General features: G+C 42.1%; 1 protein-coding gene across 11 annotated transcripts in view; it reads left to right on the forward strand.

Annotated features, from left to right (window-relative positions):
- The window catches only part of CCDC38 (coiled-coil domain containing 38), a 223,766-nt gene that overhangs the window by 108,723 nt on the left and 87,136 nt on the right, over nucleotides 1-27,907 (forward strand). For 10 of the 11 annotated variants that reach the window (XM_033951517.1, XM_033951516.1, XM_033951511.1 and 7 more), the window contains one exon: nucleotides 11,095-11,246. The exons of the other annotated variant lie outside the window; for it this stretch is intronic. In XM_033951517.1, coding sequence (XP_033807408.1) covers nucleotides 11,095-11,246 — 152 coding nt within the window. The remainder of the gene's footprint in view (nucleotides 1-11,094; nucleotides 11,247-27,907) is intronic. 11 annotated transcript variants of the gene reach the window in all.

Below are 27,907 nucleotides of genomic sequence, written 5' to 3' on the forward strand. Positions count from 1 at the left end.
TTTCCTTCTCTGCTTTCGCAACATCAGGAGACCCTCCTGCATCCCAACCTTCAGTCTCTACACCTGACAGCTTGGTATCTCTCGGGCTGACTTCAAACAACTCTCTTCTCTCTCAGCCCGTTCGGTCTATTCTGGATGCTTCCAGGAAACCCACCACTCTGCAGTGTTATCATCAGAAGTGGACAAGGTTTTCTTCTTGGTGTCTTCTTCATCATCATGATCCTACGTCTCTTCCAGTGGAGACCTTGTTGGATTATCTGCTTTCTCTGTCTGACTCTGGCCTCAAATCTACCTCCATCAGAGTCCATCTCAGTGCTATTGCTGCGTTTCATGAGCCAGTCCATAGGAAACTCCTTACAGCTCATCCCCTGGTCTCCAGATTCATGCGAGATCTTTTCAATGTTAAACCACCCCTTAAAGCACCTCCTGTTATCTGGGATCTGAATGTGGTTCTCTCCGCTTTGATGAAGCCCCCGTTTGAACCTTTGGCGACAGCCACTTTCAAATTTCTCACTTGGAAGGTACTTTTCCTTATCGCTCTTACCTCTGCCAGGAGGGTCAGTGAGCTACATGCACTAGTTGCAGATCCACCTTTTACGGTCTTTCATCATGACAAGGTGGTTCTGCGTACACATCCAAAGTTTCTCCCTAAGGTTGTCTCTGAATTCCATCTCAACCAATCCATTGTTCTGCCTGTCTTCTTTCCGAAACCTCATTCTCATTCTGGGGAACAGGCTTTACATACTTTGGATTGTAAGCGAGCTTTAGCTTACTATTTGGATCGTACTAAGCCCCACAGATCATCGCCACAACTTTTTTTGTCCTTTGATCCTAATAAATTGGGTCATCCTGTTTCTAAGCGTACGCTGTCGAATTGGTTAGCAGCGTGCATTTCTTTCTGCTCTGCTCAGTCCGGACTGACACTGGGAGGTTCCGTCACGGCCCATAGAGTTAGAGCTATGGCAGCATCTGTAGCTTTCCTCCGTTCTACGCCTATTGAGGAAATCTGCAAGGCTGCCACTTGGTCCTCAGTTCACACTTTTACTTCACATTATTGTCTGGATACATTTTCCAGACGGGATGGTCACTTCGGCCAATCTGTTTTACAAAATTTGTTTTCATAATGGCCAACCTTCCCTCCATCCCTCTTTTTGTTAGCTTAGAGGTCACCCATCAGTCAAGAATATGCTGCCTGCTTATCCTGGGATAAAGCACAGTTACTTACCGTAACAGGTGTTATCCAGGGACAGCAGGCAGATATTCTTGCATCCCACCCACCTCCCCGGGTTGGCTTCTTAGCTGGCTTATCTTAACTGGGGACCGCGCGCCTGTGTCGGGCGGGAAGGCACTCGCGCATGCGCGGTGCGGCCTCTAGAACTTTCCAAGTTCTTAGAGTGCAATCACTCTAAAAGTGTCCGTACCGGGGCTCCGTCGGTGCCATCACCCATCAGTCAAGAATATCTGCCTGCTGTCCCTGGATAACACCTGTTACGGTAAGTAACTGTGCTTTACATGCTTTCCTATGTGCACTATTTAGACAGTGCCTGTTAAAACCTAAACTTTTCTATCCATCTCAGAGAGCTTAAGTGTAGAATGAATTCTGTGACTTGAAATCCTCAGTGAGCTAGCTAGGGATGCCAACTGGCCAAAAACCACCTCTGCAAAAATTAAGTTGTTTTTTTTTGTCCTTCACCTCTCTCCTCCTCCTGGGTTTAATCAGCTTCTCTCCCCACTCCCCAGTTCAGCATTTTCTTCCTTGCCTTCCCCCTCCCTGTTATTCTTTGCCCCCATCCCCATGAATCCACCATCTCTACCTCATTTCTCTTCTCCAGGTCCTCCAAATGTGCCTTGATCATTGGCAGTGGCAGTGATTAAAGCAGACTATCTGCAGCTTTGACATGATAAATTACTACTTACTCAGTGATATGCTTTCGTCGCTTGGATTTCTGGGCTCTGTTATCTCATTGTTTTCTTCCTGTCTTTCCCATCGCAGCTTTAGCATTCTATGGTGGAACCTCCTCCACCACCATCCTGCTGTCGCTCGGTGTACCTCAGGGCTCTGTCCTGGGACCACTTTTTTTTTCCATCTACATTTCTTCCCTTGGTGCTCTAATCTACTCCTGTGGCTTTCAGTATCACTTCTATGCCGACGACTCACAGATCTATCTCTCTATACCTGAAATCTTGACAGACATTCAGTCCCAGATTTCAACCTGCTTATCTGACATCACTACCTGGATGTCTCATTGCCATCTAAAATTAAACATGACCAAGATTAAGCTTCTTATCTTTCCACTTAAACCTGTCTCTTTTCTTTCCCTGTTCTCTGTTTCTGTGAACAATGCCCTCATCCTCCCTATCTGGCTCGTAACCTCGGGGTAATCTTTGACTCATCTCTCTCCTTTTCTTCACATATCCAACAGACTTCCAAAAAGGGTCATTTCTTTCTCTACTATATCACTAAAATCAGACCCTTTCTGAGCACACTGCTAAGACCTTCATCAATACCCTCATCACCTCTCACCTAGACTACTGCAACCTGTTTCTCACTGGCCTTCTTCTAAACCATCTCTCTCCCCTTCAGTCTGTTCAGAATTCTGCTACATGCCTTATATTCTGCCAGTATCGCTGTGCCCACATTACCTCTCTCCTGAAGTCACTTCATTGTCTCCCTATCCATTTCCACATACAGTTCAAACTCCTTTTACTGACATACAAGTGAATTCGCTCCACAGCTCCTCAATATCTCTCATCTCTCCTCCCCTCCTTCCTGGGCACTCCATTCATTGAATAAGTCTCTCTTATCTGTACCCTTCTCCTCTACTCCAGACTCTGTTACTTCTACTTTGCTGTTCCATATGCCCGGAACAAACTGCCTGACTTGATATATCAGGCTCCATCTCTGGCAGTATTCAAATCCCGACTCAAAGCCCACTTCTTTGAAGCTGCTTTCAATTCCAAACTCTAACCTACCTACTCAACACCAATATCAATCTTATTCTATTACATCAACACAGGAGTCAGTGTGTTAGGTATCAATCCATTGCCGTGAACCGGATTTGCAAATGTGTATCAATCACAGCTTTACATCTGCTGCCTATATTTTGCACTGTTCAGGAAGAAATGCATTTATATTTCTCTGGTGGTGTACTGTATACAGAGTCTGGCATCATTTATTTATTTAATGCGTTTTTCTATCCTGTTTTCCCCAAAGAGCTCAGAACGAGTTATAGGACTTTTAGTTTGTGATCCTATATTTTCATAGGGTTTATCTGTGTTCTGCATTATGTGATCAAAGCCAGATATTCTGGTAGGAATGAATGTCAAGAAGTGCTGTTGGCATCATGGCCCCAAGTAGGAAGATATTTGTCGGCTCTCCTTCAGCCCTTTTGGACCCAAAATGGTCCTCGCTTAAAAATTAGCGAAGACCACTGTCCTATGCTGTCTAGACCTAGACCAACTACTCTCTCCCACTACTTACGGAAAATTTAGAAAACACCTAAAAACATACCTGTTCCAGAAATACCTAAACAATTGACCTGATCTCCCCCCTCTCCCCCTCCATAATCCACCTAAATTTACTGCACTGCCATAAATATAATATGTTATCTTCATCTTGTCGTAATTTTACGTTGCCATTTATTCCAAACAGGTCTTGTCGGAAATTACCTACCAAAATGTATATCTTATATTTTGCTCAGCAAATTGCATTTCTGTACTATTGCCTCTTAAGGTCTCTGCTCTCTGTATTTCCTCTGAATATCTGCATTTTGTATTTCCCTGTATACCCAGCTCTCCTGTATGTCGCTGTGTATCCAGCTCTCCTTACTGTAAACTGCCTAGAAGTCGCAAGATTGTGGCGGTATAGAAGAATAAAGTTATTATTATTATTATTATTAAAATATTTTATTGCACAATGTGTTGACATTATAATGTAGCATATTGTGGCATACTTTGTATTGTTAATTGAATACTTTTACTGCTGTAATTGTCTATGGTTTATGTTTGACATATTCTTGGCTGTATATCGCCTTGAGTGAATTCCTTCAAAAAAAACTAGTAAATAAATCCTTATAAATAGTACCCCCTAAACCACTTGACTGATGAGGAGGAGGCAGATGCAGATAAGTACATATTCTGCTAGCCAAGGAGAGACTTTTAATCAAAATGTATAAAGTAAGGCGATAAGGAAGCAGAGAGGACACAGGGCAAAGGCTATAGCACTATAGCAGCAGTAAACAAAAAAATGTTATCCTCCCCCCTTAGAGAATTTCCAGCGGTGACCCTTGATAAAATCAATTATTCCAGGACAAGCAGGCAGCATATTTTCACAGATGGGTGATGTCATCCACAGAGCCCCAGTGGAAAAGTGTACTGTCACTTTAACTTCTTTAGAAGTCTCGAGTCCGCCCATACCACGCATGCGCGAGTGCCTTTCCACCCGATGTTGGCTTGCGGGACCCTCAGTTCTTAGTCTTATTCAGAGCTATGAAGTTGGGTTTTTGTTGGGGGGGGGGTTGAGTCTCTCCAAGTGTGCTACTACAAGCTGAAGAAAAGTTCCCTGAAGGGCTAGACTTTTACAGCAGGAAAAGATGTTCGGGACTTTGGACACATCAACAATGTCCACCCCATATGAAATGGACAAACACAATTTTCCGACTGCATCAATGTTGTTGCTGGCATCAGCGCCTCGCTTGGTGTTGGCTCCTGTGGTAACGCCAGCTGCATCACCTCCTAAAAAGGCTAAGAAGCATTCTCATGCCTCGCCTGCTAGGCACACATCGGTTTCCTCTCAAGCATCAAGTCAGTCAATGCACGCCAAACACCGACACAAGCAGCCTCACTCTCCATCTCTGCAGTGATGTCCCCTCAGAGGCGTGCCTCTTCATTGAGGTCTCCAATGCCTCAACACCCTGCAGCACCTAACATACCAACAAATTCTGTGGTACCGGTGCAGTCCATCCAGGACCAAACCAAGGAGCTATGCTACAGACACATACAGCCCAGGTTCCTCCCTTAACTCCTTTGGTACTGGCCCAGCCTGAGCATCACTTTACGAGGCCTTCAGGTACCAGGTCACATTCAACTCATTATCATCGCATTACTAGATAACAATCACCTCGATGCCACAGCACCTCTTCCTGATCTACATTAGATTGGCCCCAAGATTGGGATAGAAATTCCTTTCGATGTTCAACCTAACATCGGAGTCACTTCTTCCCTCAGCAGTGTCCTTCTTCTAGAGACCACCAATCTAGAAGGACCCCATCTCTAGGCATTGAGGAATTCGACTCAGACCTTACAGTTCATTCCTATTCTGAGCCAGAACTTTCTGCTCTGGAATCATATGGTATCTCATCAGGCTCCTCTTCTCCACTACCTAGAAGGAGCTTACCACCTGAGAGCCTTTCTTTTACTAAATTAATTTGTCAGATGGGGCAAATTCTACCAGTCAGAATGGAATCTGAATCTGAACAAAGAGCTGAGCTGTTTGATGCCCTAGACTGAACAAATCCCCAAGGATTGTATAAAACTTCCATTCTACAGTTTAATGAGGGACACCATGTTTCAAAATTGAGAAACACCTCTGCTCATTCCTATGGCACCACAAAAATTAGACTCTCTATAGAATTCAGTCATTCCTAGGGTTTGACAAACCTCAGCTGCAACATTAATCTCGCTTGATGGAATCTGCTCTTAAGAAGTCCTCTAGTACCAGGACCAATGCCAGCACTCCACCAGGTAGAGAAGGCCACACCCTGAACAAATTTGCCCACTGGTTTTTTCAGAATTCAATACTAACCAGTCACAATTTTTTCATGACGTTTTACTTAAAGCAACTGGTTCAGCAACTATCATATTATGAGCAGTACATTCCATGAGACCAGCAGGCTGATTTTCAGAAAAGTGCCTATGATCTAGAGACTAGGAAATTTATGGCAAGATCTGTCTTTGAGGCCTTCGATATCACTTCTAGGGCATCAGCAATATCAATCACTATGCGAAGACAGACATGGTTAAGGGTGTCTGACTTTGACCCCAATGTCTAGGACTGTCTAGCAAACATTCCCTGTCTCAGTGATGAACACTTTGGAGAAAAAATTGAATAAGCCACACAAAAAATCACCAGGCATGAGCAAAGTATGACTACTCTCTCAACTGCCAAATCATCAAAGATCCAGCCTCCTAAGGGTTACTACAACTCTAGACAATAGTTGGCACCCTACAAATGGCGCTATACTCAGCCAACTTCAACCTCCAGAGCTCATCTACAGAAACACCCCAGAGATCAGCATTCTCAGAAACCTCAGACACAATCTCCACAAAAGTCAATTCAGTCCTTTTGACTCACTCAACCAGAGCCTAGCCACCATTTTTCCATCTCGGGCTGGGTCAGGAACTGGTTGAGTGGAAGGCGGCAGAGGGTAGTGATCAATGGAGATAGCTGTGAGGAAAGGGATATTACCAGTGGTGTGCCTCAAGGTTCTGTTCTTGGGCCTGTTCTTTTTAACATTTTTATAAATGATATTGCTGAAGGGTTGTCAAGTAAGATTTGTCTCTTTTCAGCTGATACCAAAATCTGTAATAGAGTAGACACATCTGATGGTGTGAATAACATAAAGAAAGACCTGGCAAAGCTTGAAGAATGGTCTGAAATTTGGCAGCTAAAATTTAATGCTAAGAAATGCAAGGTCATGCCTTTTGACTGCAAAAACCCAAGGGAACGATACAGTTTAGGGGGTGAAGAATTTATGTGCTTGTCGGAAGAGCAGGACTTGGGTGTGATTGTATGTGATGATCTTAAGGCGGCCAAACAGGTTGAAAAGGTGACGGCGAAAGCTAGAAGAATGTTAGGTTGCATAGAGAGAGGTATGGCCAGTAGGAAAAATGAGGTATTGATGCCTCTGTATAAGACTCTAGTGAGACCTCATTTAGAATATTGTGTACAATTCTGGAGGCCTCACTTTCAAAAAGATATAAAAAGGTCCAGAGGAAGGCTACTAAAATGGTGTGTGGTCTTCATGATAAGGCATATGGGGACAGACTTAAAGATCTCAATCTGTATACTTTGGAGGAAAAGGGAGATATGATAGGAGAGGGGAGATATGATAGAGACGTTCTTTTTCTGGCTCCCTGTGCACAGTGGTGGCTTTGGCCCCATTTTGAAAAATTACATTTTGAAACGTGTGGAGTTTTTTTTGCCTATGATACAGAGCAGGACTGGCTTAAAAACTCATTGGGTTGCCATCCATATATTGTTGATAAGTTGAGGTTTTTTTCCACCTATTATAAATGTATTTTCATGGGGTATCTCCACCACTAGGCTAATAACAATTTTTTGCTGATTGTATTTATACTTTGTTATTGCGATTTGGATTCTCTTGAGAGACGTTTAAATACCTACGTAATATAAATGTGCATGAGTCGAGTCTCTTTCATTTGAAAGGAAACTCTGCAATGAGAGGGCATAGGATGAAGTTAAGAGGTGATAGGTTCCAGAGTAATCTGAGGAAATACTTTTTTTACAGAAAGGGCGGTAGATGCGGGGAGCGGTCTCCTAGGAGAGGTGGTGGAAACAGAGACTGACTTGGGAAAAGGCAGGTGGGATCTCTCGGAGAGAGAAAGAGAGAATGGTTACTGCGGATAGGCAGTCTAGATGGACCATTTGGCCTTTATCTGCCATCATTTTTCTATCCCAATTTCCTCCTCATTTCATCAGATGTCGACTAACCCATTACTGTCATTGTTAGTCTCTTATTACAACTGACTCTTGGGGTTTACAAGTCGTAAAAGAAGGCTATGCTCTTCATCTGTGAGAAAAACTTCCAAACAAACCTCCAAGAGAATACTCTTTCAACTCACAACAGACCTCCCTTATTCAGCAAGAAGTCTCGACCCTCCTGCAACTCAATGCCATCAAACCAGTACCTCCTCAGCAGAAGGGATGGGGGCTCTACTCCAAATATTTCCTCATACTGATAAAGACTAGAGGACTGCACCCAATTCTCGACCTCTGAGCTCTCAACAAATATTTAGTCAAAGAGAAATTTTGCACTTTGTATCCCCTACTAGAGAAGAATGACTGGCTTTGATCTCTGGATCTCAAGGAATCATACATACATATCCCTATTCTTCCAGCCCACAGAAAGTACCTCCGATTTCAAATAGGAACACATCATCTCCAATACAAGGTGCTACCCTTTGGCCTAGCATCAGCACCTAGAGTATTCACAAAGTGTTTAGTTGTAGTTGCTGGAACACTGCACTCTTATGGCTTTCATGTATTTCCTGGATGATAGTTTGATAAAGGCATTGTCACCTCAAGCTGCTTAGTCAACAACTAACTCTACCATATGTCTCCTAGAGCTTTTAGAATTTGCTGTCAGTTACCAGAAATCCCACCTCCAGCCAACCCAGAACCTAGAATTCATTGGGGTGCTGCTGGATATAACTCAATCTCATGCTTACCTTACTCAGCAGAGACTAGACACTCTGCTTCACCTCTGCAAACACTTATCTACTCTCCAAACCATCATAACACGTCAAATGATGCATCTGTTGGGACACATGGCGTTGACAGTCCATGTAACCCGATTTGCCTGTTTTCATCTCGGAGATCCTCAATGGACTCTTGCCTCTCAGTGGGCTCAGGCCATAGATCCACTCTCCCATCAGCTCAGAACCACCTCCCTACTTTGTCAATCCCTACAGTGGTGGCTAAACCCAACAAACCTACCCAGAGGCCTGCTGTTTCATGTACCTCCACATCAAAAGATATTAATGACAGATGCGTCCATGTATGGCTGGGGAGCTCACCTGGATAGCCTTCACACTCAGGGCACTTGGACTGTTCAAGAAAAATATTTTCACATTGATCTCCTAGAACTAAGAGCAATTCACAGGGAGCTTCACACATTTCAAGATCGCCTTCTCAATCAAGTGATACTGATACACACAGACAATCAAGTTGCCATAATCAAACAAGGGGGCACAGGCTCTCGCCTCCTTTGCCAGGAAGCAAAAACAAATCTGGAATTGTACCATTCCTCAAAACATCTTTCTCAAGGCTGTCTATCTAGTAGACAAACAAAGCACGCTAGCAGACAGACTGAGCAGATTTCAACCTCATGAGTGGTCACGCAGCTCAACGATAGTATGTCAAATCTTCTCAACATGGGGAACCCATCAACTAGATCTTTATGCATCTCCCAACAATCACAAACTTCCACACTTTTGCTTCAGACTACATTTGTCTCATCGTCTGAAATCCAACACATTCCTACTAAATTGGATGGGCAAATTTCTGTATGTTTCTCTTCCAGTCCCTCTAATAGGAAAAACTTTGTTCAAACTCAGACAAGAGCCAGCTACTCTGATTCTCATAGCTCTAAGGTGACTGAGACAACTCTGGTTTCCGCTTCTTCAACTCAATATCAAGGAACCCAGTCCCCTACAGATTTTCCCAACTCTACTAACTCAGAACAAAGGGTCCCTCCTCCACCCCAGTCTACATTCACTAGCTCTCACAGCCTGGTAACTCTCTCCCAATGAATAGATAAATTCAATCTCTCTGCTCCAGTATCAGCTATAATAGAAGTTTCTTGAAAACCAACCACACAGCGTTGTTATCATTTCAAGTGGACCCAATTTACCCTCTGGTGTACCCAACAAACATTACTTCCAGATACATGAAATCTGTAATCAGTTCTAGATTACCTCTTGCATCTCTCCAACTCTGGCCTCAAGACCACTTCAGTGAGGGTGCACCTCAGTGCAATCAGTGCTTTTCACATACCTCTGAATGATAAACCTCTGGATAACACACCTTTTGGTTTCCAAGTTCATGAAGGGCCTCCTACATTCCAAACCTCCAGTCAAGCCTCCTCTAGTTGCTTGAGACCTCAGTGTCATACCTTCCATTCTAATTAAGCCACTCTTTGAACTGCTTGCATATTCATCCTTCAAGTACCTCACTTGGAAATTCTTAATCTGCATTACTTCAGCTCGCTGAGTCAGTGAACTCCAAGCACTTGTTTCAGATCTACCTTATACCACATTCTATCATGATAGAGTGGTTCTTCGCACTCATCCTAAATTCCTATCAAAAGTAGTCTCGGACTTTCATCTCAACCAGTCTGTAGGTCTGCCTGTCTTTTTTTCAAGACCACATTCCCATCCTGGTGAAGCTGCATTGGACTGTAAACATGTTTTAGCTTATTACTTGAATCGGGCAAAACTTCATAGACCCTCCGTTCAATTATTCCTCTCGTTTGACCCTAGCAGACTAGGAACTCCTGTAACCAAGAGAGCAATCTCCACATGGTTGGTTGACTGTATCTTAGGCTGAGCTATCGTTTTAAGGCTGAGTCATAGGGCATAAAGTTAGAAGAATAGCAGCTTCAATAGCTTTTCTCCATTCCACTCCTGTTGAGGACATTTGTAAGGGGGCCACCTGATCCTCAATACATACTTTCATATCTCATTACTGTCTGGAGACTCATTCTAGATGGGATAATCAGTTCAGCCAAGCAGTTCTACAAAATGTATTCTCTGTTTAGACACCAACTTCCCTCCATCTGTTTCATATTAGCTAGGGAGTCCAATCTTTGAGAATATGCTGCCTGCTTGTTTTGGGATAAAGCACAGTTACTTACCTGTAACAGATGTTATCCAGGGACAGCAGGCAAATATTCTCAAAACCCTCCCACCTTCCCTGGTTGGTTTTTTTTATTGACCTGATGGTCCCTCAAGCTGACTTTGGGCAGGAAGGCATTCAGGCAGTCTTGTGACTTCTATAGAAGTTAAAGTGACAGTACACTTTTACACTGTCCGTACTGGGGTTCCATGGATGATATCGCCCATCTGTGAGAATATCTGCCTGCTGTCCCTGGATAACACTTGTTACAGGTAAGTAACTGTGCTGTCCCTGCTTAACCTCTGAAATATGCATCTGACGGATCCCTCTCTCTTCAGTCATGTACAGTACTGTAAAGAGTTTTACACAATGGAAACCAGTCTGAAATAACATAGTACATGGGAAAGAAATGGTTTGGAGATGTTTCTTTCTTTCTTTTTTTTTTTTTTTGTACTCAGGAACCAGAGATCTATTTCTCAGATCCACATCAGCTGCTTCATATCTTCACAGAGCTAGAGGAACAGAATCTCTCTCTCATACTAAACTGCCAGGAAACACATGAAACTTTGGAAGAAATTAGAGAGCGAAGCCAGATTATACAGAACAAATTGTAGGTTGTGACAAAACTCTCTATTAAAAACAGTGAAAGGAAGGACTGTCTAATCTATACATGACCACTATTTCAATGTCTCAAATCATGAGTTTATTACTCAGGGATCTTCAGACCACCACCGAATGATGTAGCTTCAAGTGGTTCCAATCTTCATCAGTCCCAATGATTTGTATCTGACATTGGTATTATTTTTCTTCTTTTTTTACACAATACACATATTCTTCTATACAACATTAATTTATATATAATTTTTTTATATACAATACAGATATTCTTCTATAAAACATTAATTTATTATGAAGAGTAGTACTTAACTTAATTATATGCTCCTCCCCTTTTAAGCCGATGCGTTTTGCAAATCTTTTTCAAAGCGGAGTAGTGTATAACTGAGTTCAACTCATTCTCCACTGCTTCTGCCTCTGTGCCAGCTTAGAGGCAGAAGCTTAGAGGCAGAAGCAGTGAAGAATGAATTGAACTCAGTTACACACTACCCTGCCTTGAAAAAGATTTGCGAAATGTGTCAGCTTAAAAGGGGAGGAGCATATAATAAGTTAAGTACTACTCTTCATGATAAATTAATGTTTCATAGAAGAATATCTATATTGTATATAAAAGAAGAAAAATAATACCAATGTCAGATACAAATCATTGGGACTGATGAGGATTGGAACCACTTGAAGCTACATCATTCGGTGGTGGTCTGAAGATTCCTGAGTAATAAACTCATGATTTGAGACATTGAAATAGTGGTTATGTGGTGTCTTTAAATGGAATAAAATTCAAAGTAAATAGTGTTGATTCAAATTGTAATCTATACATGAACATAACAATGGGATTTACAAATAATATTTTCAATAATTGTTAGTAATTAAAACAGGCTTTTCTTTGGCTTGATTTGTATTTATGTTAATGTGTTAGGAGCCTTTCACAATAAATTTTTATAGGTACCATCAGGCCTATATTTTACGTCAAGGTATGTATTGGGTCCTCCCGGAGCTCATTGAATATACTCCTGATTGGTTATATTTGGAATGGCGACTCATGTTTCCTTTACATCTTTCTCATGTTCTCAGTATCAAGATGCCCAGATTATACAAAGAAAATAGAATTTTAATGGATACATGGAAAACCTTAAGATTTGTTAGTAACTTAACAGCTATTCCTATAAATAAATCAACTAATCAATCCATATGGCTAAACTCCAAGATTCAAATTGGCGGTTCCAAGATCGTCTGGAAACATTGGATAATTGCAGGAATTAGAAATTTAAATGATGTCATCTCTAATGGTAAACTGCTGGATTTTACACAATTGCAACATAAATTTGGGCTTCATAAATCACAATGTTTTCGCTGGTTGCAATTGAAGCAGGCCATTCAGGCGGGGTTCCCTGAATGGAAAAATCTTAATACTCAGTCCAGTTTGGAATTCTTATGTTTTCAGGCGGACTTTCTGGGTCACCAGGCAGCACAGTGGTATAAATCTATTAGTGATTTGGTTAAAAAAAAACCTAAAAATGGTCTGAGGGATATTTGGAGCATTGAGATTAAGCATCAGATTTCTGCATCTCAATGGCCACAAATTTGGTCTTGGAGAATGAGATGTACAATGTCAGCGTCTATGAGACAAACTTGTTTTTTTTTTTGTTTCATAGAGCTTTTTGGACCCCAGTTAGATTACAAAAATTAAATAGTTCCTTGTCCAATAGGTGCTGGCATTGTAAATTGGAGGTAGGGACTTTGGATCATCTTTTATTCTACTGTCCCCATATCTTAGCCTTTTGGAACTCAATCTGGGATCAAATAAATTGTTTATTGGAAAACCATGTAGCGTTATCTTATGATACTGTGATATTTGGAATGTCTATGAGAAAAAAGAGTCAGATATCAGCGTGTAACAACAAACTTTTAATGATTTTGACTGGAGTTGCCATCCAACATATTACTAATAACTGGAAAGATCATAGTAGGCTTAATTTTAATTTTTGGTGGAATTCAGTATGTCACATATATAGAATGGAAAGATCAATAGCGGTACAGAATGGAAACTATAAAAATTTTATTAAAATATGGGAACCATTAACATCTTTTTCTCATGATTAGATGCCATTTTTCTATTAATTATACACCATTTAGTATTGGGTGGGGGGAGGGTTTCAAATATATGATCTTATAATGAATAGAGGGATTTGAGGGAGGGTGGGGTGAGGGTTACATTTCTAATTATAAGTTATAATGATAAGATGTTCAAGTGCTCAGACTAATTGTGTTTATTATGAATATTTGTACACTTGATGAAAGATTTTAAATGAATAAAGAATTATTAAAAAAAGGAGCCTTTCACAGTAAATCTTAATTATTCTCTCTGTCTATTATGAATCTAGGGAGATCGGAATGATGCTATTTACTTATATTTAATCCAGGTTCTAGTGCAATAGGTATGTCATTCTGGACAGATAGGTAATATCCCCATGCTCACAAGCCATGCAGAAGGAATGCACTCCAGCTTTTGAATCCCTCCTTCTTCATTAGAGGTTAGTTTTTCCTTCTGTACACGAGAATGAAGGAGTCTTTCTGATCTGCTCTGTATATTTCTTTATTTTTTGTCTTTTTCTGTTCTTTTCACAATTTTTTTTAAGGCTTACGGGGCTCAGAGCTCCCCTTATTGAGGGTTCAGCTCTGCCTGTGTGGAGAAAAAGCAGACTAAGGCTAATCCCTCTGTGGTACCAGCCTGCAGAATCTGTTTAGAGCTTGAGGTCCATTCCTCTGATAGCATTGCTCGCCTACTGCATCATAGGGGCTTGAGTGCAGGCTGTCAGGCATCTGTAGGGGGCTTAGCAGGGTCCCACAGGGTGCTGGCTGCATTTTGTCTCCCCCCTTTTGTGTCTTATAGGGGTTTGAGGCTCAGTCAGATCTGGTCCAACTGGCAGCTCAATGATTTGGTGTTGAAGGAGTGGCTCATTTGAGGCAGTGATTTCTACTCCCACATTCAGCTACCTTTGGAGTTGAGGCAGGCTACGGTCCATTTACAGCACAGGTCACAGTGAGTAATGCTATTACAGCCTATGATGAAAATCAGGAGGGGTGAAGTCTTTAAAACATTTTTTTAATGGTTTCTGCTCCTTCCTTTATGTTTCCCCACCTCCGAAATCCTAAAACCACAGGATTTTAGTTTTAGATAAAACATTTTGGAGACATTGGTACCAAAATGCTGCCATGGAAGCCACCTTGGAATTCCCAATTTTTTTTAGTGTTCTCCAAAACCTTCAAATCACCTTATTTTGCCTCAAAACTGGTTGAGAGGGAGTCCTTGGGCTTCTTTACCCTCAATTCATGCCAGGTTTGCCCGAAGAGTGTCCTTGTGTCATGTGCCGTGCCGGGGTAGGAGCAGCCAACTTAGCCTCACCTTCACTCTTTAGGGCTGAAGAATGGTTGGGAGGTCTATTGGTTGGGAGCAGGAGCATGGAGGCTGCGAAGGCGCAGGAGCATGGAGGCTGTGAACCTCAAGAGATGTAAGCTGAAGTCATCTAAAGAAGACTCTATGGCATACCTTGTCATCATCAGCAGATGAATCCAGACAAGTGGGATGTGTCCACCTACCAGCAGTGGGAGATAGAGAGCACAAAAGTTAAGCTCTGCCATATATACAATGGTCTGCTCACTGGTACTTCAGTATTCTCTATCTCTGCAGACAAAGGGATGGTCTCTCCTGCTCCTGGTTTCATCTCTTTCTCGGCATGGACTAGTAGTAGTTGCTCGGTCCAGCCTCACTTGGTTCCTGTTGTGGCTTTGCTATCTCAGTCAAGCGTGGGGATTAAGCTACCTGGGTGCCTATTCAAGGGCATAGCTGGTGATGCCAGTTCCCCGTCCATCCCCTGGAACCCCATATTAACTAGCCCTGCACTCCCATCTCCTTCCTCACATTAACCCCCCCCCACACACACACCAAAAAAAACCCCAAACCAGGATGTTCTGATGAAGCCCAAAGAGAGTGCTGGAATGGAGGATGTTTTCAGAGAGTGATGGGTATGTTTTCAAGAGAGAGTTTTCTGAAATCTCAGTTTGAATATAGATATTAGTTTCTGGGGTGTTTGACTTTTATACAAAAGTTACTTTAACAGTTTGTAACTGGAGTTTGGTGCTGGCTTTTCTAGGGAGCGCAAAAGTATGATTAACCATTCACAGTAAGTTTGTTATCCTAGGACAAGCAGGCAGCATATTCTGACATGTGGGTGATGTCATCCATGGAGCCCGGTACGGACAGTATGAAAAGTGTACTGTCACTTTAAGTTTTAAGAAGCTTTGCGACTGCCCGCACCATGCATGTGCGAGTGCCTTCCTGCCCGACATAGGCTTGCAGTACCTCAGTTCTTTGTTTTCTGTGGAGCAAAGAAGTATTTTTTGGAATGGACTCCAGTCTGCATTGCCTTCTCGTTTTTTCATTTTATCCCAGGACAAGCAGGCAGCATATTCTCACTGATGGGTGACGTCACCAACGGAGCCACGGTACGGACACTTCAAGAACTTGAAAAAAGTTCTTAACGCCCGCACCGCATATACGCGAGTGCCTTCCCGACCAACGTAGAAGCGCGGTCCCTCAGTTTCTTAGTTTCCGCGGAGTTAAGAAGTCGTGTTTCAACAGCTGTTGAAAAATTTTTCATTCGCTGCCTTCCACTGTTCCCTCTAAGCTGAGCAGGAGTCCTCCACCCACAGTCTCACCAATAGAGGGTGCTGTTTTACTGTCACATTTTTCAATTGTGAGGGACAGGCAAGTTCTGCAGGACTCCAGGGAACATACCTGTCCTTAGCGACTGAAAATATTCCACCCCCTAGTGGTAGCAATGCAGCTGGAGGACACCTGCTCAGCTTAGAGGGAACACTGCCGGCGGCGGCGGCGGCCAGTGCCTTCCCGCTCTCGCGGTTTACTGACTTTTTGTCAGTTTCTTCTTTTATTTCTTTCATAAGTTCATACTACAAAAAAACCCCACCAAAAACATTTAAACTTTCTTTTTCTTTACCGTTGTCGGTTTGGCCTTGTGGGGCCTTATGTATCGTCATTTTATTTTCTCCCCTCTGCATGGCTCTTGTCCCGGGGCTGGTTTTTCCTGCCTAATATTCCTCCACGCAGTTGTTTTGTGGTGGAACTTGTCTTCACCGACATTCTTCTGTTATTTTAGCAAAGTTGAGCCCTCGGCCTTGCCTGTTTTTTCTTCCCTTGCTTTTTTCCTCTTCAGCGCATTTTCATGTGTATTCTCCAGAAGCAGTTTCCCGTCAACGCCACTAGGACTCCGGCACCAGTTGACGCCGGTGATCCGATACCCAGCACACTTCCGGCACCGATTCTCCAATCCGCACTGTTGGTGATCTTCTTTTGGTAAGTTGGTTTTCTCCTTTGGACTTCAGATCATTGTAGCAGTGAGTCTAATCCTGCTGAACTTGGTCATTGTAGCCAACCTTTTTTCAGCCCTATATCTGCCAACCTTTTTTCAGCCCTATATCTGGCTACGCTTCAATGTCGATGACTGTCTTGATATGGGCATGTTCATCTTGGAAGCGTGGAGCAACACTGATGGTACCGATCATGAGACAAGGGTACCGGTGTTCTTCTATTCTAGAGCCACACCTGTGGTACTGGTCATCGACCAAGGGTACCGGTGTTATTTTCTTCCTGCTCTGGAACAACACCAATGGTACCGGTTGGGGACCATGGGTACCAGTGTTCTTTCTTTCTCCTCCGGGAGCGGCACCGAGGGCCCTGTTTTTCTTTCTACTCTGGATTGACCATGGGTACCGGTCATGAACCACTGGTACTGGTGTCCTTTTTTCTCTGCTTAGCATTGACACCATCGGTACCGGTCATGGACCATTGATACCGGTGTCCTTTCCCGTCTGCTCCGGTGGTGCTGTGTGCCTTAATGCCGGATATTTTCATCTCGGGAGTGTTGACCCTGGGTACCGGCGTTGTATCCATTGGTACCGGTTCTTCCTTTTTAACAATGTTTTCTTTCATGCCCATGATTTCGGTCGGCATCTGCATGTTTTCACTGTTCCTGTGGGTGATGTCAACGTTTCTAATGGGTGTCGACCTCCCTGCTTGATGTCGACTTCTTTATCGACGCCATGTTATTGTTGTCGGTTCTGATCGATGTCGAAGTCCATATCAACATCCAGGTCGAGGTCGGACTTTCTTATCGACATGTTCAATTGTGCTCCAGTTGTTTGGGTTCTCAGCCCTCTCGACACGTCTCTTCTAGTGCTGCCCGGTTCAGTTTTTTGATTCCGGGGACATTTTCACATGAGCCTACTCTGCTTTTGTTGACTCCTATCCCATGACACCAGTTGTCCTTGCAGTTACCAGTGTCAGTGTTGTATCAATTCCTTCATGGTCTTGGTTTGACTGGTTGAGAGGCTTGGGGTGTGTTCCGCCACTAATTTCTGACAAGTGGGATGATCAGTGACACTCAGAAAAGCACACAGACAATATCAAACATAAACAATAACACTTTATTATACTTATATATATATAAGAATAAAATAGCATCACCGTATCTCACGTAAACCCTCCCTTCACCATTCGGAATCCCTCAATGGATAGGCGAGTAGGACACGGGAGACTGCCCCTTTAGACCTCTTTTGGATTCTGTTCCTGGAGACGTCTTGGATTCTGATGTCAGGGTCAGAATCCCGGTCTTATATAGGATGCACACTGCGGAGTTCATAGTAAAAGCATAAACAGCTGGTCCTGCTGTTACGATTAGTCCTGCTCTTTTGTTCTGTGTTTTGACAACACCCAGGTCAGGATGTCAGAAGGAGATGTTTGCAGAAAACCGGCTTTCCATCTGGTTTCACTCTCCCTTTGATGTGGTTTTGTCAACATTCAGGTCCCATCTGGTGTTACTGTCCTTTTGAGGTTATGAATGAGGTGTTTGCAGAGATTGTATTCCCATGAGACTGGTTTCACTGTCCCTTTGAAGATCAAGGAGGTTAGGATGTTCACTGTCCCTTTGATGCTGTTTGGGCAACTCCTAGGTCAAAAAGGTCAAGTTAGCAGATACTTGTCACTGTCCCCTTCCTTTTGATGTAGTCTTTACTGATGTTATTTGAGCAGCTTGCCTGCAAAGGAAGTCAGGTTCTCAAATGAGCAAACTTTACTGCCCCTTTGAGATCAAGGTAACGCTCATGATACGGAGGTCAGATAAGCAGACTTGAGGAGACATATCAGTAATATTCTGACATGTCAGTAAGTAATATGCTGAACATGTCAGTAATATGCTGAGGTATAACATTCCACCCCTGGATACTCAAGTCTGCTCCTCCAAATTAAGAAGTCCTCCAAATTAAGGGAGAGAGTGTCCGACAATTAAGAAATGTTAACATAAAGATATCACTGCCTCTAGTAATAGCCTCCCACCCATGGAGTGCAGTGGTAGCTTCAATATGATCTGCCACAGAATGCAAGTTATTATTTCAAAATTCAGTATCTATTTTATGCCGTAGCAAAGTAAGGTTACATTGCTGTTTTGCTTTATTTAGAATTGCTAGGCTTTAGCAATAAAACAATTGGAGTAAGTACCTCGGCAAAAGAAAAATTAATCATAAAAATGATAAGTTACATTATTTGCTCACTGCAACACACTAACATTCTGTAAACATACTGAAAAGGGAGCTTGACTAGCAGGAATCACAAGTTCAACAGTACTAAGGACACATTGTTTCATTTCAAAATTTACACCATTTTCTATCTAAGGGTACAGAATGTGATGTGGTTTTTAAATCAATGCGATAAAGTTAATTCTTTGTGATATCATTAACGACATGTAACATTAACTGATCATATCGTAGCGTTAGTTCATAATTATGTACAGTATTTGGCACCCATTCACCTTCCCATCTAAATACATCTGCTACTCTGGAGCCAAATTATGCTTGTTTGCCAGCCAGTATTTCAGATTCTACATTTAAGTAAAGGTAAATTATTTCCTTATGTTCTAAACCTGGTATTCTTGTATTCCTTAATATTTCTTGCTAATTAGGCATTTTACTTGAAAGTATCACGTATAGGGAATCATGGAAATTAATAATCTTATTAATATTATATTTGTGCTCTTACTCATGGCTTACATACATTTAGGGTAGCTTCATAGTCACCATCGATCACTGCAGTTATCTGGTATCCTGTTTTTTTTAGCAGCTTTGGTTAGGATCTGGCTATGCTCCAGTTTCAATAGGCTTGCTATGCCACTCACATGCCTTCACTCATGTAAGATTCACGAGCACCGCCCCCAGAGACCAGCCCTAATGTGAAGTGGCAGGATATAGGCTCACTTCTATTCCCAAGTCGGTGCCACATAATAGCTTCATGGCACTGTATGTCTGGTTGCGTGTCATCATCTTCTCGATCTGGTGAAATTTTCTCTTAACCCAGCATGTTAGCCAAATCATCAGAATGAGAGAGCAGAGCTGACCAATTTTATCACAAAAGGATGAAAGTCTATATGGAATAACATTTCCCAGTACGTGATTTTTCAAGGAAAATATTTCCTCATGACTGTTTAGCTTCAATGCTTTAGTTACAATAAACACCCCTAGTGGTAAAAGAGAAGATAAGAGAAAAAGGAGAAAAACCACTTTATGTACAGAAGGTGAGAGCATGTGACACAATACTTGTGTGTAAAGTAGTATTTGTGTGAGATGAGAGAAACAATACTAATGTACTTAAAGGTCTTCTGTAGGACATTCAGAAAATACACCTTTTTATGTTCTGGACATAATTATTATGTCATTTAAGAGAGACCATACACACGTACAGAATGTGATACCAAAATAACTTATGTCAGAGATGTGCACTGCACTGTTTATACCTGGTAAGTTAAATAAAGAGAGACCATTTTTTATTTTATTTAGCAAATATCAAATACCAATGAACACCATTTTACCAGGTATAAAGCTTTCTAATTATTTCTCTTCAGATATCCTTTTATAATATAACCCCTAACTAAATTATCATTGGGCTGTATAGAAACATAGAAACATAGAAAGATGACGGCAGAAAAGGGCCAAGGCCCATCAAGTCTGCCCACTCTATAGACCCTTTGCCCTGACCCACGTAGGGATCCCACATGGGCGTCCCCTTTATTCCTAAAATCTGGCACGCTGCTGGCCTCGATTACCTGTGAGCCATAGCATAAAATCATTGTGAGCATGGTTTTCATAAGATACTTTCTGGTATGTGGGGGAATCTTTTTTGGAAAGGGATATGGTACCATTTGGACTAATAGAAGGGGTGGAATAACCTCTGGAAATGGCCAATGTGCAATGTTGGGGTACCCCTTAAGCTAAAACAGACAACACATAACAGAAACAGACAAACACAGAGCTCCGGCATGCTTTCTTCCATCGGTAATGATTCAGGGTTGAATTTAATCTGTAAATAAGCACACTATTAATCAAAAGAGTCACAAACAAATGTGGTATCCATTGGATTCCCACTATCAGGTCACATTGCTGGAAGTATTTTAAATGTGGCACAGTGAAATTGGTTCTCCGGACCATGTCTGGATACTAAGCTTCTAAAAGAAAGAGAGATAGAAACTTAAGTTAATTGCTCTATAGAAAGCTGGTCTTCTTTCTATCTTCTTCCATTTCAAAGCTCTGTCACACAATCATAAAAATTCAAGCAGGGACGCTTTAATCTATAAAACATATAAGAGAGGTTTACGTGCAGGTACAGTGGTTCACAATGTTAGTGTTTGAGGTAAAAGACATTTTTGCAAAATCACTTGGAGTGCAACTTCCTTATACTATCTAACAAAACTTTATTCATTATAAAGGTCTACTTTTTTATTGTCCTATTTCTACTTTTTTATTGTCCAACCTACCCCATATGTTACCCCAGATGTGTAATATGTTGCCTCCAAAATCCAAAAAGGCCCAAGTCTGTTTTTTACTTTGGGGAGAAGGGAAGTTTAGCTTTCTCTATCACCTCTCGGCATCCTTTTGCCCACTTTCTGCTTTAATCTTGTGATAGAAAGTGGGACTATGTAAGTATTTTTGTGGTAGTCTGGTATATGTATATTGCCTCCCTTGCCAAGTGAATGCAAATTGTTCTGGACATTGCTCCACTATAGGAATAGTAAAAATGCATTGGTTCATGTTTACAATTTTTGTGGAGATCGGTACTACTATTGGTTTCCCCACCACTACTGATCTCATAGGAATGTCTGGCAATTTACCAAAACTATAGATTCCATCGGAAAACTGTCATGTTAACCCTTTTTGGATATCTGGCAAGGAATCCCATAGATTAATACAGTATATTCCCAAATTGGTAATTGTCCAATTTTAAAATTTGTAAAAATTTTTCTTCCTGCTTGTATAATTTTCCCCCCAATCCTGATATTTATATTCCTACACCCCAGCATCCACTACAGCTTGTACCTGTTGCTCCCCAGGTTTCTACTAAATATTTATCTCTACCTGCGGACGCTGTTCTAATTTGGTCCAGGCACACACTGAGGCTCGGCATTCACATTATTGATCCTCCCAACACTTCCACCCTTTTAAATCAGGATAAAGAATGGAAGTAGTTTCCTCAGGGGGAGCCGTTGGCACCCAAATATCCTCCCTCTCTCCTTTGATCACTTGTGCTTGAGGCATAGATTTCTTTCCCAGTCCTCTACTTTTGTACATTCCCCATAATGTCCTTGTATCTTTTCCATCTATTTCTTCCCTCTTTACACCATCTTTTATTAATGCCAAAAACATATTCCTCCGAGACACCCGCTTAGCCCTGTTTGAATTTGATTGTCCTGTTCTCTTTTTATCAAAAGTATTTTGAGGTCCCCAGTCCCCCCGATCTCCTAACTGTCGGACCGCTTCTAAGGCTTCCAAAATAGTCCTGTCTATTTGATTGATCAACAAAGTTATCATTACCTGTTTGTATGACGGTGCAGCATACTTAATAATTTTATTTCTCATGGACTCAGTAAAAGGTAATGACATATATGTGTCAGCGTGACCTATTACTAAGGCTGCCTTCATAGACTCCTCCTTAATTCTCATTTGAGCATCTTTTAATGTATACCAAATCTTATCATTTGAGGGCCAATCAGATTCAAGTGGATATCGCCTCGTGACACCCCCTACTAATTATCTCTAATAAAGACCATTGGGCAATTTTTGCAGGATAAGGATCCTCCCGCAACGCATGTTGCACTGCTACTTCTTGACTAATTTGAACAAATTTAGGGGCATCTGTGGCATCTAACATAATCCCTGCTGCGCCCAGCTCCTGCACCCGAACTACCCACTGTATTAGTGGTTCCCCAGGCTGCTGTGTAAAGCGTGCCATCATATCCATGATTTCATGTGGAGTAACATCCTCCCTAACATTATCTCTAGTTAGATTTTCTCCTGTTTGCAGATTTCCCTGTAATCTTTGTCTCCTCACAGGCTCTGCTTCTAAACTTTCTGCCTGTTCTCCTTTAACACATATATCCTCCTCACTGTTATTAGAATTTGAATCCCAAATATTCCCATCCCGTTTGTTTGGATTCCAATCATTCGGCAGATGATAAATTAAGATTTTAACTTTTCTGTAACTCACTTTCCACCTCCGTTTCTTGTATTTATATCGTGCATATTGCATAGCTGACTGTTCTATAACATTTTGATAGGTTTCTACCTTATCCATTAACAACTTATTCTGACATTGTAGTATTGTAATGGCACGCTGTTGTTTATTCCTTTTCTTTTCCAGCTCTTCTAATTTCAATTGTAATTCCTGTTTAGCTTCATGCAAATTCCTCCAGTCTGACAAAATCATCCTTCCTTGTCTAGAAATTACTTCTTGCTCTTCTCCTTTTGAGATTTTCACCTTTTGTAAGGAGGCACATAATTCATGTGGATCCCCACTTCCAAAAGTACAGGATTCACACAATCCTGCTTCTACAGACCACTCAATGGCCATTAATTTTCCCATACTTTCATTCCCATTCGGAATGGAGGGATTGGGAGCCTGCTCCTCAACCCCTTGTTGCCTAGTTAGCTTTTCTGACGACATGTGATCAACCCCACTTCTGGTACCAATTTGTTCCGCCACTAATTTCTGACAAGTGGGATGATCAGTGACACTCAGAAAAGCACACAGACAATATCAAACATAAACAATAACACTTTATTATACTTATATATATATAAGAATAAAATAGCATCACCGTATCTCACGTAAACCCTCCCTTCACCATTCGGAATCCCTCAATGGATAGGCGAGTAGGACACGGGAGACTGCCCCTTTAGACCTCTTTTGGATTCTGTTCCTGGAGACGTCTTGGATTCTGATGTCAGGGTCAGAATCCCGGTCTTATATAGGATGCACACTGCGGAGTTCATAGTAAAAGCATAAACAGCTGGTCCTGCTGTTACGATTAGTCCTGCTCTTTTGTTCTGTGTTTTGACAACACCCAGGTCAGGATGTCAGAAGGAGGTGTTTGCAGAAAACCGGCTTTCCATCTGGTTTCACTCTCCCTTTGATGTGGTTTTGTCAACATTCAGGGAAGAAATAAAAAACTACAGCACAACAGCACAGCACTTGTCAAAAGGATTCTATCCTGCTTTAGACTCAGCAAGAGTAGCAAGGCACAACTTCAAAAATAGTCCCAATAATCAACCACGGATATTTGTAATCCAGTTAAAAGTTTTCAACACTTGCCTTAGACCAGCATATTTCCATAGGTTGGACGCCGTTATGCACCTCAGCAATCTGCTCCGGCTCCAGTTCCATGGCTTGGAATTCCTCAGGTGGGTCAGAAGGTAGCTCTGCTCTGGCCTCAACAAGCTCCATGCATTCAGGCAAAGAACAGCCCTGCAGAACTCCCAGCCCTGAGCTTTGCAGCTGCCCTTGTTCCCTCAGTCTGTCCTTCTGCCTCTTAAGCAGCTCAGACCTCTGGTTTAGGAGCTGGCAACCATGCCCCAAACCCTCAGGTGTAGAGGATATCCGGTTACTTCCTCTGGGATTGCGTGGGGGAAGTGAAAACTGCAGCTTAGCCTCAAGACTCCCTCTACTGGATACAGAAGGAACATCAGGGGAAATGCTAAACTGGGGTTTAACTTGGGAACTGTCTGCTTTTGAGATAGGTCTAACCCTACGGCCAGACCTAGCAGGCATAGTCTTCCTACCACAAGTACTGTGTCCAATATTGGTCGCCGTACCTAAAGAAGGATATGGCGATACTCGAGAGGGTTCAGAAGAGAGCGACACGCTTGATAAAGAGTATGGAAAACCTTTCATACGCTGAAAAATTGGAGAAACTGGGGCTCTTTTCCCTGGAGAAGCGGAGACTTAGAGGGGATATGATAGAGACTTACAAGATCACGAAGGGCACAGAGAAAGTGGAGAGGGACAGATTCGTCAAACTTTCGAAGACTACAAGAACGAAAGGGCATTCGGAAAAATTAAAAGGGGACAGATTAAAAACCTGGACACCTGGAATGTGCTTCCAGAGGGCATGATAGGACAGAGTATGGTTTTAGGGTTCAAGAAAGGATTGGATGATTTCCTGAAGGAAAAGGGGATAGAAGGGTATAGATAGAGGATTACTATACAGGTCCTAGACCTGATGGGCCGCTGCATGAGCGGACTGCTGGGCATGATGGACCTCTGGTCTGACCCAGCAGAGGCATTACTTTTTTTTTTTTAATTTTTTTTTTTAAATTTATTTATTTATAAATTTTTCAAATTATTTAACAAGCATATAATCTTGTACAGAAAAGTGCAATCAAGAAAACATATCATTAATTATTTCCAAACTTGAAAATAAACCAGAACTACATAAAAGGTAATAAGATCTTCAACTTAATCCCACACTACTCGTCAAAATTAGATCCAAGATTAAAGAATTAAAGCCTAACCAAGAAAAGCCTCCACAGACTTCAGCGGATTCAGAACGCCGCAGCTAAGCTTGTTTTCGCGAAAAGCAAATTTGATCACGTCTCACCACTCCTGTCTAAGCTCCATTGGCTCCCAGTAATCCCCAGGATCCACTTCAAATGTGCGTGTCTGGCCTACAAGATCCTACATGGCATCCTTCCTGCCGTTATCCCTCTATCCTGGAACTCCCCAACCCCTACTTCCTCCAGATCCTCCCAAATTTTTAAACTATCCTTCCCTTCCATAAAAGGTATTTCCCATGTAGGCAAACTTGGGTCATCCCTCTCCTTTAGAATCACTGAGATCTGGAATAACCTCACCTCCCCTCTCCGAACCTCAAGCTCCCTCCAACTCTTCCGCAAACACCTAAAAACCTGGCTATTCTCAAAACTGTAACACTTCCCCCCTCTTAGGCCTCTCACCTTCCCCCTTTACACCTAACTCTTTAATCTCTCCACTGTAGTTCCTCTCTCATCTTTCTTCCTGTAAACCGTGCCGAGCTCCGCATTCGTGGAGATGGTGCGGTATATAAACCCAAGGTTTAGTTTAGTTTTAGTTTAGTTTAGAATTAGGAGTGAGTACAATACAATAACAATTAAACCAAATCACATTATCTGTTGCTGAAAGAGAGCTTAAATTAATTATTGAGACACAGATGTTTCTCCTTTTTCAAGGCGCTTCATAGAGAGGAAAGCCATCAAATGAGCCGGTTCAAAGAAAATATATTTAAACTAAACTAAACTAAGCCTTAGGTACTATATCTGATTACATACTTACAGGGATATCTAAGAAAAAATAAACCCCCTATCTGGGTCACACCTGGTTTTAATAATAAGAATTCCCTCCTTCTCTTTTGGGTTTCTGTCAAAACATCAGGAAAAATTTGGATATGGAAGCCAAGGAAATCTCTAGATCTATTTTTAAAGAAAAGTATAAGGATCCAATCTTTGTCTGGAGCCAAAGCCACAGTCAGTAAGAGAGTGGCTGGACTAGCCACCTCTCTATCAGATTGTTCCAATAAAGCTGTAACATCCAAAGAACTTTCCTGTGGTTTTCCATCCTCGTCTTTTTTTTGAGAGTCCTGATTCTTTTTAGGCAAATAATACACTCTTGACAGTGGTGGCAAAGAGTTCTCAGGAATTTTTAGGATTTCCAGAAAGTAATGTTTTATCATATCTCCTGGAGAAATTGACAAGACCTTTGGAAAATTAATCAAACGCAAATTGTTAAACCGACTATTATTTTCAAGTGCTTCCAGTTTTCTTCTCATAGTCAGGTTATCTTTCACAATTAAATCTTGGTTACTCTTCACCATTTTTAAGTCCTTCTTTTCTTCCTGAATTCAGTTTTTATTACTACAATGTCTTGTTTCAAAATTTTAATTTCCTCTTTCTGGATTTCTAATTCCTTTTCTAAATTCTTTATTTGAGGGTTGAGGGAATTTCCCAAAGTAGAAACTAAATCCCAAAGCGAATCCAGTGTAATCTCTGGGGGCTTAACAGGAGCAAAAGAAGGTATTTGTGCAGTACTAATTTGCTCAGTTGAATGATTTACCTCCCCTGTGCCTTGTTGCCCCTTAAGCACAGTTGTCCCAGACACTGGTTCTTTCAAAAGGAAAAATTCCTTTTGTGTTGTTCCCTGTAGCGAGCCCTCCAGTTCACTGGCCTCTCGGGAAGAGAATACTGCCTCTTCGGACATACTCTCCTCTCGCGGAGAGCTGGCTCCCAGCAGCAACGGCTGTAGGGGAGGCGTCCTGACGTCGGGGCTCAGTGTGACGTCTAGCCTGGGGGTATCCACCGTAGCACTCCTCTCAGCCGGTGCTCCCAACGGGCGACTCCCCGAATGGCTCTGCTCACTTTGAAGATGTCGGAAAATGTCATCGACTGTAAGAACCACGGGTTCCGAGCGCTGGGAGGCTCCACCAACGCTCTTACCCCTTCTTTTAGGCATTTCTAAGCGGTAAGAGAGACACTCTCCAGCGTCCTGCCAGCAATCAGATAGCGGCAGCCATCTTGGATCCCTTCCAGAACCAGCAGAGGCATTACTTATGTTCCAGGGACAGCAGGCAGATACTCTCACAACCCACCCATTCTCACAACACCGGGTTGGCTTCTTAGCTGGCTTATCTTAACTGATAGACTGTGCACCTACGTCGGGCGGGAAGGCACTCACTCATGCGCGGTGTGGGCATCAAGAACTTTTTTCAAGTTCTTGAAGTGTCCGTACCGGGGCTCCGTTGGTGACGTTACCTATCAGTGAGAATATCTGCCTGCTGTCCCTGGATAACACCTGTTACAGTAAGTAACTGTGCTTTTTCTTCATTTTAATAATTTCTTTTTCTTTATAATATCTTTTATTTTGTTCTTGTTGTAAAAAAAAAGAGTATATTTTACTTTTTTTTTTCATTCAATCCCGGGCTTCGGCCTTGGGGTGTTTTCCTCATTGGATCTCTTGTTCATTTCCAAAATTGAGTTTAATCTCACCAATAAAAATTTTCCTTCCATGTCAAAACTTTTAATGGGTTTTAAGAAGTGCTGTAGGTGTCAGCGGCCTATTTCCATCATCGACCCTCATAATTGGTGTCTGCAGTGGTTAGGCTCTGAACACCAAGTCAAAACTTGTGCTTGGTGTCCCACCTTACAAGTAGGTACTATGGACAAATTTGGACATCACCTTTATCAGAATTCTATGCTGGCAAGCAAGGTCCTTAATTACAATTTCTACATGTCCTG

This window comes from Geotrypetes seraphini, chromosome 7 (assembly GCF_902459505.1).
Source record: "Geotrypetes seraphini chromosome 7, aGeoSer1.1, whole genome shotgun sequence".
In the NCBI taxonomy this organism is placed as follows: domain Eukaryota; kingdom Metazoa; phylum Chordata; class Amphibia; order Gymnophiona; family Dermophiidae; genus Geotrypetes; species Geotrypetes seraphini.